The 12,508-nt window shown below is 36.5% G+C and overlaps 1 protein-coding gene across 2 annotated transcripts in view; it reads right to left on the reverse strand.

Moving 5' to 3' along the window:
- ADCY8 (adenylate cyclase 8) overlaps positions 1-12,508 on the reverse strand; it is a 116,180-nt gene that overhangs the window by 52,822 nt on the left and 50,850 nt on the right. For both annotated transcript variants that reach the window (XM_077189043.1, XM_054632042.2), the window contains exon 5: positions 1,689-1,816. In XM_077189043.1, coding sequence (XP_077045158.1) covers positions 1,689-1,816 — 128 coding nt within the window. The remainder of the gene's footprint in view (positions 1-1,688; positions 1,817-12,508) is intronic.

Here is a 12,508-nt window from a genome sequence, read left to right on the forward strand (position 1 = left end):
TTTAAATCTTAACTGTGAGACATATATCTACTTCTTTAATTTTAATTAATAGAATGTAGATAACTCCAAATTTTCTCAGAAATGTGGGCAGAAATAATTCTAATATTCCATGGCAGGATTGGTCCTCCCTGTGAACTGTGTGAACACACATTAAGATAAGCAACATAAGACTCTGAACAGAAAAGCCTGGGGGAAGAACCATCCTCATTGCATAGACAGAAAATCAGATACTGGGATTATCAAACAAATTGGGGGTAATCGGAACTGAAGTAGTCTGTGATGGATGACCCAAGTCCTGATGGACTTTGTGTCATGGCTCTGACTTACTGTAGCTGTCATTTAGGATACTAAAAATAGAGCAATATTTCTATTGGATTGCTGCCTTCAAGACCCTGTTCATTGAAGGGCACAGGATGTTACAGACTTCCACATGTGTAAGGAGATGGAGAGAGATTTACTGTCTGAAGAAAAAGAGATAACAATGGGTAGTCTGCTGGTGGTGTTACCAAGGAAATGCAAAAATTTGATGTGTGTATCCAAAAAATGTTGACAGTGCTGGTAGAGTTTTTCATCTCTGTTTTCTCTAATTCATGTTTCACTTTCACTGTGGGGATTCCAGAAGCAAAGTATTGATTACTTTATTCAACATTTAGCCTGTGATAATTGAATCCAGCCTTCTTAGATATCACTGTTGCATAATCATTATTCAGTTACATTTTCCATTAATTAATTTTAGTCAAATTCTGTCTCTATTAAGAGCTCAGTAATGCAGCTGCAGTGTGCATTAAGTGTCTGATGTATGTCATGAGACAGACCCAGATAAAAGGGGCAAAGAGGTCTGGACAAGAAGCAGACAAAGAGATTGGACAGCAAAATATCCAGGGAAAGCGGAGAATGCTCATGTTAGGCAACACTATTTTAGGGAAGACAACAACAGAAAAGTATTTGAATATGATTAGCACAGCAAATTTTTTTTGATACGTCGTATCAGTAAAAACCCATAAATTTCTAAAAGATGGACAAAACCCCTCTCGGAGTACTAGATGTCGACCAATGTCATGGTAACTCATTGGACAAGCTCTACCCACAGGCTGCTGAAATATGATTATTATTAATTGTAATTGCATCAAAATACAATAATCTAACAGCAGCATAATTATATTTACATGATGGGAACACATTCCTTCATTAAAATACTTCCAGTGCTTGTGAATTTAAGCAAGAACCTAATTTAGCAGGTAAAATTTGTTCATCTGGAAAATCTCAGTACTTATGAGTTTGTCTATGAGCTAGTTTCCAAGCTAAAGGATAGCCAAAGCTGTCTATTTTGTGTTTATATTGTGGTTTAATTTTGTTAAAGGGATTATAGGAAGTAATTCAGACTCCTCCTCTTCTGTCTTCTCTTGAAATTGACAACAGTACAAAGTGAGAACTGCCAAGAACTGCGAAGCCTCTCAGTTGCACACACAGCTATTGTGTTACATCTCTGAAGTAGCACAGGTTAGTAAAATCATTTTAGCAACTTTTCCCACCCATTACATGGATCAAAAAAGTCCTGTCCTTTTCACAGTGATAATGCTGAGATTTTTGAACCACCAGAATAATTACTTGTCTAGTGATAACATTCTCAGGTAGGAAGTTGAGAACACTGCCAGAAACAATGAATCAGGGGGAGAAAAAGGCATTACCTGATAGTTTTGATCATGCTGAGCCCCATTTCAACACAGCAGTGTGCATGGTCCTGGCGAGGTTCTGGGAGGCCCGAGACGCAGTAGTAACAATCCCCCAGAATCTTTATTCTGAGACAATGGTGTTCCTACACACAAATGTAGCAAAGAGAAAGAAAATATTTGCAGATTTTTTCATCATGTTAAGGTGAAAGTAAAAGTGGTTAAAAAATTACTCTTAAAAACCAACGTACACCCCACTCTCTTTCTGGATGTTTCCTGCTTGTCATTAATATAATTATGATTTATATCACTTTTGAAATTAAGTACCTTTACATTTGCAAAAAAAGGCTATAGTGATTTTTATTTTATTCTAATCAGAGACATTCTTGTTGATGGGGAGAAAGGTTTTATCACAGCTCGGTGGAACATAAGCCAAGGATTCAGAAATGCCAGCTGAGATAATGAATAACCCAATTTAAGCTATGCTCCTCCAGGGCATGTTTTCCTGCCCATTTTTTACACTGGAAATAAATGAAAAATCTCTTTCCTCCCACTGAAATCCCTTCCCACCTAAAGTTTCTGCACTGACACTCAAGTATTCCCAACAGCTATAGGAGCTGATCAAGTATCTGCATGGCAAGGTTCTCAAAGAAGCTGTCCTGCATCAAGCTCATGCTATGGAGGAATGATGTTTCTTTGGCATCCAGCTAGAGACATCCTTTACCCTAAGAGCAAATAGTGAATTTAATTTCTAAAATACATATTAACACTATCATTAGAAACTGAAGCAGAATATTATTGTGTAACTTGATCAGTATTTTAGAAGATCCTTTTCTAGTGAGCAGAAATATCTGAGTTGCTGCATTTTTGCAGTTCCCAGACCAGCATGTGATTCCAAGATTACCTGGAAATTTGTCCAATGTATTCTGCTGATTGGGCCCTCACAGGAGGCCATCAATGCACAGGAGCAGAGAACATTACAAGTTGTGGCAAGGAAGTGTTTTTATGATTGAGAGTCATTGAAATATTGAGTGTAGTATTAATAATCAATCAGTAAAGGCTGCAATAACAGACCTTTAAAAAGAAAAATTTAAGTAAGATATGGGAGCAAATGTGAATGCTGGTTCTCCCAGGAATCAAGTATGGGTTCCCTTCAAAGTTTTGCTCAGGAAGAATGAAGGTTTGTAGTCAACCTCAGACAAGCCTTGCACAATCCTGGAGTGGCACACAGAATTCACACACTTTTACCCAAAGCTTTTTGAGAAGACAGCTGAAGTCTTAAGCATGCCAGCAAGGGTAAAAGCTGCTCTGGGCAAGTGGCCAAAGTAAGCTGATTCACCCCAAAATCTCCTTAAACCATCAGTAGGAACTGACTGTGTTTGAAGCTTTGGTTAAGTCTCCAGCTAAAACCAGTGCTTGCCTTTGAAGTGCAATGCTTTGGTATCCAAATTTCACACAAAATTCCAGACTGAACTCAGGCTTCTAAAATGTCAAAATTCATATGTAACTCTCCTCTCTCCTCAACCCCTTATTTTCAGCCCCTCTGCGGACCCACAGAAGAACACTAGGAATTTTTCATAATGCTTCAAATGAAATTGTACATCCTAAACCCCTCCAAAACAACTTTTTTTAACTGTTCCTCCTCAATGGAAAGAATTAGAGTTCTGATGTTACCACATTTGCCATCTAATTTTTTAACTATAGAGTGAAACTATGAAACATAAAAGTTAATTGACAAGTAGGTAGGACTCAATGGCATAAATCAGTGCATGTCAAACATTAAGTGGGTTTCCTTAAGCTTCTCTCTGTGTTCCTCATTTAGACAAAATGCAAAGAGATGAAGATATAAACCACAGATTCTAGAGTTCTTGGGCTTTTCTAAAGGTCCCATTCAATTGATTCTTACTATAAGTGATGTTTGCTTTCACATCTAGAAAGTAAAAGTATTCTGTATAATGACATATTGGCTTGACCAAGGTGGAATAAATCAAAAGGCAATACTTGGTTCAGAGCCACTACAAATACTTTACAAATAATAACCTTATAGTAGGATAGAGCGGGAAAAAAAGGAAAAGTAGTCAATGTTTAGGAAAGAAAGACTGGAATAAAAGAAAGAAGAAAGATATATCTCTAGTATTATTATATTTTAATTTTTTAATTACATTTTTAATTTCAACATTTATTATACCTATGTGATGACATGGGTAATCCCTATTAAGTGAGAATTTATTTTAGCACAGTTAATGACCTCGGTCTTCAATAGGCTAAGACTGTTGTTTGATTCTTAATACCTCACTTAAACTGGCTACAGTGCTGATTCCAGTAAATTCAGATGAGACTTATATCACCTTCCTGCATGTCTGAAATACAGAATAAAGCAGACAACTTCAGAGGCATGTGCTTTTTGTAAGAATAAGAATCTTCATGCATGTCAATATCTGCTAACGAGGGTCTGATATATGCAAATGTGAGTGCATGTGTGTGACACAGGAAATCCATTCAAGTCCTCATGAATGCTTTCTATCCCTTGTCATGTGATGCCACCTGACTCATTTGCCAAAGCTCAGGAAGTCATCCATGGAGTGCAATATCCAAGCGGAGATGACTGTGTCAGGTGTCCCTACGCCAGGGCGCAGTGGAGCCCAAGGAGAGCCAGGCAAGGCAGTCAGGGAAGCCTGGGGACAAATTCAGCTCACAGCTAAAGCTGTTGGCTGGGCTTCAGTTCAGCTGTCTGTACCCAAACTCACCATGTGTCTGTAAAACCCTGGGTATGTGAAACACCCACACAGGACTAACAAATATGACATAAGATTTATGTCCTGTTGAACATTGTAGGGGTCAGGCAAGGTGTCTCTACTGGCACAAGAAACCACAGGGAGCTTTTAAATGACTCCTTGTCTTCCTATTTTTTTTTCCCTGTTAATCATATTATTATGACTGCTAAATGTGATCTGTGTTACAGCCTGACTACATTGTTTTTTCATTTTTTATTCTTCCCTACTTATTCCCATCATACTCATTTCAAAAGTAAACTATGGGCTTTTTATCCCTGGAAATATTTCATCTAGAGGAAGATAATTCAACGACTCTCAAGAAGGACAGGAGGCTAATGGTATCTGCCTTTGGCAGAGGCAAACTGCCTGCTCTCCTGAGATTCCCTCCAATGACTCGGTAGCTTAATCACATCCACAGTTTCGACTCAAAGCTTTGTCAAAATGGTTGTACAAGAGCATTAAGGTTAGACTCATGGATAATGCAGGCAGCCATGCTCCAGTTTTATATCAGAGACTGAGTTTTGTCAGGGCCTGCCCACTTTTCAGTGGTATAAAAGGATATAAGTATCAATCAAGATTTTAGTATCAATCATTAGATATTAGTATCAATCATGATATTAGTATCAATCAATCAATCAATCAAGAGGAAAGAGCTCAAGCCCACTTCCTAAAATCATTTCACTGCAATGGTATCTAAGAGTGGCAAGTTGATATTAAATGAAAATGAATGAAAAGTCTAAATATGTATGAAGAAACTGTAAAATGAGTAAATTATTTAAATCAGAGAAAATTTTCATGCAAGAACTTTGGTACAGGAAATATTTTTCACAACAGTGCTAAATTCTTACACCATTCTGAGGCCATTATCATCTCCTCTTTAATTTATTCTATCCATCTTCCCTTTTTCATATGCAATTCTAGAAGTTGTCCTTAGGCATGTAAATGACAGCTGATATTAAACAGACATTCACATCAGTATCTATCAGTCTCACACCCCTTTCAATACTCATTCATTAATAGCATTTATTGAGGGGATCAATTAAAATCTCAGCATGTCACAATTAGGGGCTCTTTTCTCCCCTTATTTGCAGCTTTTCATTTGCTGCAAGTGGAAGATTAAGGGGCCTGATTCTGCCAAGATCAATTTAAATCAGAATTTTTGCCTGGGGAAATTGAACAGACTCAAACACCCAACTATTTTTAATAATAATTCTAGATTAATTCAGTGGCAATTGATAAGAAACCTTTTTTCAATTCACCTGAATCCAGAGAAAAAGAAAATATGCAGATTTTTCATAAATAATTGCCTTGTATGTGGTGAATGATTTATGTTTGAGCTTATTAAATATACCCCTAGTGACTGGAAAGGAAGCAAAGCAAATTGGCATAAGGTGGGGCTGCAGAAATGAGTTGCTCAAATAACAAGTTACTGAAAGACACAGTCAGAGACTTCATTAATATTTCTTGTTTCCTTGGGCTGAATTTCTGACAAGGGAAAAAAAGTGATTTTGTTTTATAAGCTATGCCACTTTTTCAATTCTGCCAGTGCTGAATTAATCATTTCACCTAGTTTTGAAGGGAACCCCATAGGATAGCGAACAGACCATAGAAAATGCAAAATTTTTTGCAATTTTCATAATTTCAAGCTCAAAGTTTAGAACATTGAGGATGAAAAATTACTGCAACTGAACTGCAGAACAAAGAGAAGTCATACACATAAGTCTTCTTTTAAAAGGCAGCCAGAGTGGGAGGAGGAAGGGACTTGGCCTTTGAGCACAATAGCTCAGTTCCTGAAACATGTGCCAAAGGTAGAGGAAACCTGGACAAACCTCATTTCTCAGCATGAATGGGGGCTAGGCCAAAGCTCTTAATCAGCAGTCTGTTTTAGGGTGGGTTGGTGAGAGAGCTCCATCCAAATTCCTTCTACTGCAGCTCTGTCATGTTGGAAAACAGAACTGGGACCTTGGGAGAGCCAGATGGACAGGGGTTCTCAAGCCTGGCCGTGCAGGCAAAAAAAGGACTAGATATGGTACACAGTTACAAAGATTGTTTCTAATTTTTATACACATAAAGGGAAAAATATGGCAGTCTTTCATTTGCCTGAATACATGACACTATATTAAACAGTATCTGCATATTTTAACATACTGTATAAAGAATGGTTTGGGTTTTTTTTTAGAATAACCTACAATGGGGCAGTTAGGATTTCTCTGTGCTGCCAAAAAAATAGGTTTGAGGTCTCTCATGCTGCAGAAGGAATTGAGGCATGATGGTGAATGAGTTTTGTAATTTATTATATCAACAGCTTTGTTCCTTTACATGTTGTAGAAGAAAACTGTTATGACTGTTATGTCTGGTGAGCAATTTGCCTTGGCAGTTCGTGTTAATTAGAAGACTATGCTTTAAGTGATTTCAGGGACAGAAATCCCCATGAGAAAGATTCAAGGTGTTTCTTTCCAGCTAAAACAGCAACAATTCTGAATGGAAATTCTGCCCCTTAGGAGTTTCTAGAACTGAATTGCTTCAGGTACGTGGGACACTGGTCAGCAACATTAGAACATGAGCCAGGTTTGCCCAGGTGGCCAAGAAAGGGGCTGTAGCCAGGTGAGGGTCAATCTTTTCTCCCAAGTAATAAGAGACAGGAAAAGAAGAAATGGCCTCCAGTTGCACCAGAGGAGTTTTAGATTGGATATTAGGTAAAATTTCTTCATCTAAAGGGTTGCCAAGCATTGGAACAGGCTGCTTGGGAAAGAGGTTGAGTTGTCAGTCCTGAAGATATTTAAAAGATATGTGGATGTGCTGCTTAGGGACATGGTTTAGTAGTGGCCCTAGAAGTGTTAGGTACATGGCTAATCTTGGAAGTCTTTTCCAGCCTTAATTATTCTATTATTCTCTTAAGAATGAGTTGGAGAATTCCCAAGAATATACTTGTGAAGCCTAATTTAATTCAAATCCCAAATTAGTCAAAAAGTGGGGCTTCTTTTTGGGGGAGGTTGAATTTGAGTAATTCTTAGTTTATAAATAACTGGAGAATTTGAAACAAGTTTTATTTAATCTGTCATTTCCATCTGAATTTTTTCATAAAAAAACTGCATACTATCACTTTTAAAAGTGTTTTGTGGCCTGGGGTTTATATAACTCTTTAGTAATTTTGATGGGCTCTTTACCATCTGAAAAACTGTAAATGTAGGGAGAACATGGTAAACAAGGTTGTTTATTCATTAGTATGAGCCAATTAATTATTGACACTGCTTGGGAGGAAAAACACCTCAGAATTAAGCACTGCAAAAAGAGGATTCACTCCATCCTTTTACTATAAATTCATACAATGTCTTTATAATGAGCTAAATATTATATATTCATATTCATAATCCAGAAACTCTGCTTCTTGCTGCAGCACCTCAAATATATACACATGAAAAAATTCACACCTGGCATATATGCTCATACAAGGTTTTTTAGGAAGTCTCTGGAATCCTGTGGGTTACATGCTTGAAGATAATTTCACCATGGAGCAAAGCACTGCCAGCTCAGAGCTGAAAGGTGGCCTGGGACTGTAAAGAACTGCAGAGGAAGTGTCTTTAGCAAGAAACAGAAAAGCAGCCAAAACTCTCCAGTCTTCCCTTCCTGATACCAACAGGTGCAGGTGTTTTACTGGGGTTATGGGTGATGTGTTCTTGTGGAGCCTGGTAGTCAGGGTGGTTTCCACCTCTGGAAACAGCAGTCACAAGATTGGTAATACACTGTTGAAGGAATTTTTGACAGCTTGTCTGCAGCACCACAGGAGACAATTTAATCAAGGTTACAGGAGAAGATTGCCTCCTTAGAAACAAAATAAACAAAACTCCCATCAGTCCCTTAATAAGCTCCTTTTCCTCTTTGTTGTATCTGAAACTGAATCTACAAAGAGTGTAGATGAATTTAGAAAGATGATAATTTAAATCATGGTATTGGCTGACATCTAGCACTGCAGAGAAGGCAGAGGAAAAACAAACATCAAAAATAACTTTTACTTCACCAAGGCAGGACTTTTTTTAGGCTTAAGTATCTTCTTGAATGTCATGTTGTTTCCCTTCTCAAAATTTCTGCCTAAGGAAAATATTAATATTAATTGAGTTTCCATTTAGGCCTTTCAATAGATGAAGGATAAATAAGGGAATGCTTTCTCCAGTTCTGTTTTATGTCAACTTAGTTTTCTTCTTTGTAAATGTTACTTTTCTCTTTAATAACTATAAATTTTTTACAAATATCACAGAGTGATTAGAAATGGGAAGTAGCTGTACGTAACATATCATTACATTTTTTCTTAGAGGAAATATTGAACTGAATTCTAATTTTTGTTTGGAGTGTTCTGTGGTAATGATACAGATATTATGGATTTTTTTTGTTATTAATTATAGGCATCAATGTATAATAATTGCATCAATAAAACTTGATGTAACTTAGGGAAGATTAAAAAAAATCAGAGACTTTTCATTAGTTCTGTATTGCTTAATAAAGCTTAATAAGAGAAAAAAGAAGCTTAGCTAAATTACATTTTTCAGTATGCTATGAAAATGTCTTCTTTAATATTATATGATTTATATAAGATGTTCAAGCAGATCCAACAAACCTTTATATGAGATTATAATTTAATACTTTTATTTAGAAGTAAATAAGGATTTATACATTTTTTTCCTTAAAATCTAAAAAACTGCCTCAAGCTTTCTGCAACTTATCTCTTTGCTTTGATGGTAATTCTTAGCAAACTCCAAGAGTCTGAGTAACATTTTAAAGGGTTATGATAACTCTAGTTAAGCTGATTAAGAACCAGTTAAGTGATAGATCTGAAATCTAGATGTGATTGTGTAATCCTCCTTAGTGGAAGATCCTTCTAGGGAAGCCTTGAAGGAACCACTTCCCAAAAGTCCTGTGGAGGATTTACAGGCAAGTAGAAAACTATTGCTAATAATATTTACAAAAGGAATAAGACCAGTAAAATAAACAATTACCATGCAGACATGGTGATCACAATGTGACAGCAAGACCAGAAAACACAAAAATAATATTTTTCAGTATGATAGTGTTATCACAGTATGTTCAGAAACATGGCATTTGGACAGTGATTGAGGAAAGAGAGATTAGAAGGAATTGTGATGATCTGCCTTCACACTTCTGGAGGTTAGTCCAGGAGCACTGTTTTCAGTGCTTTAAAAGGGATTCTCAAAAGCAGGAGGTGTTCCAGAAAAGTAGCCCCTAAAACTATTTGAAGGAATAAATCTCACAGAGTAAAAACCTTGCTGTGAGTTTGGTCTGTTTCTTTTATCAAAAGGAAACCCAAGAAGCCCCTCGATCAAAGCATCCAGATGCATTCCCAGAGGAAGTCAGTGGCTACAAGATGGTCCTTTTGTCTGGGAGTGATTTGCCATAGCAAGAATCAATGGATGTAATTCAAAGTCAGTAAAAAATCAAAGGAGAAAAAACCTATACAGAATAAAACAGTGAGAGTGTTAAGGCACTGCAAGATACTACCAAGATGGACCAGTACTAAAGCAAGATCATCTCGCGGTGCATTCAGATGAAGACCAGGAATTTTTCCAAAAGATACACCTTTTTTACCAGGTGTGAAAGCTTTATGCAATATCAAATGTGTAGGTTGATAGATCTATGTAATTCACAAGTCCTTAAAATGCAGGGACACTCAGTGTCCATTTCCAAAATTTTCCCGAGGAAAAGGTGAAGTTCAATATACGATTGAAACCCTTTTATTTTATGCAGCTCCTCCCCTCCATAAGAGTCCAGTGTGGAGTCTTGGTTTCCTGCAAAGTGCAGAGGGAGAATTTGTCTCCCTGAATTGGACAGAAACACCAAACCCTTTCTAAGGAAGCAAGAGAGGTTCCTCTGTATTAGACATCTCTATTGTCAGGGTATCATGATATCCAGGTCACAGAACTCACAAATAAGGAACATAATTAAAATGGCTTTCTTTTTACTAAATTTTAATTTTTCATGATCATATAACTTTAATCTTTGCAGGCAAAATCTGTTCAATTTCTGCAGTGGTTCTTCCCTGTGCCTTCCACCTTTCAGAGGATTGTTCTACACCAGTGGCTTAGTCTAATGATGTGTTAAAAAGAGAAGTAAATTCCCAGACTAGGAAAGGAAATGCATCAAGGAGCCTAGAGTCTTGAATTTAGTGACTGGGACACTCACTTGAGAGGTGATCATCCTGATAATGATGTTTTGCAGCACAGATGTTCTTTCATCCCAAATCAGAGATTTCTGGATAAGAAATTCTTGGCTATGTAAAACAGACTGATATATTTAATACCATTTCTTTAAAATAAACTCACCTACACTTATGGGATACCTATTATTGCGTGGCATATTCAGTGTTCTCCATTAAGATTTATGAATTTAGAACTGCAACAGAAAGGTTTCTAGAAGTTTTAAGTGGAGATGTGTGACAAGCCACAGAGAGGGGAAAATGTCTAGGCATTAAAAGAAGCAAAATTTTCAGTTCCCATAAAACAAAAATGAAAAAACAAAAACAAAACAAGCAGGAAGTTGACTTCAGGGTTAAGTGGCAAGTGGAGGAGGATTCACTGGATTAGACTTTTAAATGTAAATGCCTTCTTTGTTCCCAACTCCTTTACTGAATATAGTCATTCTATACAAAATCACTATTGGTTAAATATAGCTTATAGAATGGTTACAAAATATGGTTAATGATCATGAATGCTAGCCAAAATTGAAATGTGAAGCAAGGCAATAAAGAATTTTTTATACATAGTCTTCCTAAAATATTTCTGTGACATACATACATACATTCTATTTGGTGTAAAATATGTTTCTTCAATTAAAAAAGCTATTTTTGTCAAGCCATACAAAAGCAGACATTACTCCTCTAAGCTTTCTAAAAGACAAGACTGAGGTAATTCTTTCACCTGGCTTTACAGTGTAGACCAGAGCTGACAAGGGGTTTTTGTTTGCAAAGCAGATGTTTTGGGTTGCATTTACTAATTTGCCACTGCCCAGGCAATAGGTTATGGCATCACTCTGTACAAGAGAAAACACACTGCTATTTGAGGTAAAAATAGCTGAATCAAAAGAAATTTCAATAACTATGGAAGACTTGCTTTTCTTGACCTTAATGTGTAAGATGAGAGAAAACCACAAGGATCTTACTCTGATACCATGCAATATGTGTACAAATACCCCATCACCCTAATTTAGAAATGTATAGAAGCCAGTGAGGGATGCAAATCTCTACATCAGACAAGCCATTTTAGGTTTCCTTTACAGTAAATAGATAGCATGGTCTATGATATTCAGTGCAATTAGCATTTCCCATAGTATGTAGATACGTTTGGCTGGATAAATTATAAGATAAACTCCATGAAATGTATTTCATTGCCTCCACTTAGAAGAATTATTAGTCAGCTCAGATATTGACACTAAAGATATCCATATTAAATTACATTTTGACCAAAGAAAAATGAAAAAAATAAAATACACAAGCTAGCAAAACTGAGCATGTTCCGCTTGTATTTTTGTGCTTCACTTTTTTTCTGATTAGTGCTAATTAAGGAGAAATTCATTTTCTTGATGCAATAATTTCCTCTGCTGTGTTTAATTAATTTCATTGTTGAGTTAGATAGAATCCAGCCTAAAGACTGTAAACCCTGCTATTAACTAACCACTGCAATGACTGTGAGAACTGATTAGATGACCTTAAATGAATGCGTCTTTTAACCTTCCTCATTTTGCAAAAGAAAAGACAAATAAAGCTAGGGTCTTAAAAAACAAATTTCCAGCAAAAATACAAAATATGAAGCTTCCTTAGAAACTGTGGTAGCTGATCTCCCTTCATACCATTCTCTATCCAGCACTACAGAAACCTAATTTTCTGATGACAACCTCTGCTTTCACTTGCTATCAGAACTCATCATTTTTCATATAATTTTGTCAGTATCTTCCCATCTCAATTGCTGTATAAAATCCCTTTCAGGAGAATCTGGATATATATTATTCAAATTGATTAGAGGGTATTTCCCAAACCTCCCAAACATGGAATTGATTTTG

The sequence above is a fragment of the Agelaius phoeniceus genome, chromosome 1, assembly GCF_051311805.1.
Source record: "Agelaius phoeniceus isolate bAgePho1 chromosome 1, bAgePho1.hap1, whole genome shotgun sequence".
In the NCBI taxonomy this organism is placed as follows: Eukaryota; Metazoa; Chordata; class Aves; order Passeriformes; family Icteridae; genus Agelaius; species Agelaius phoeniceus.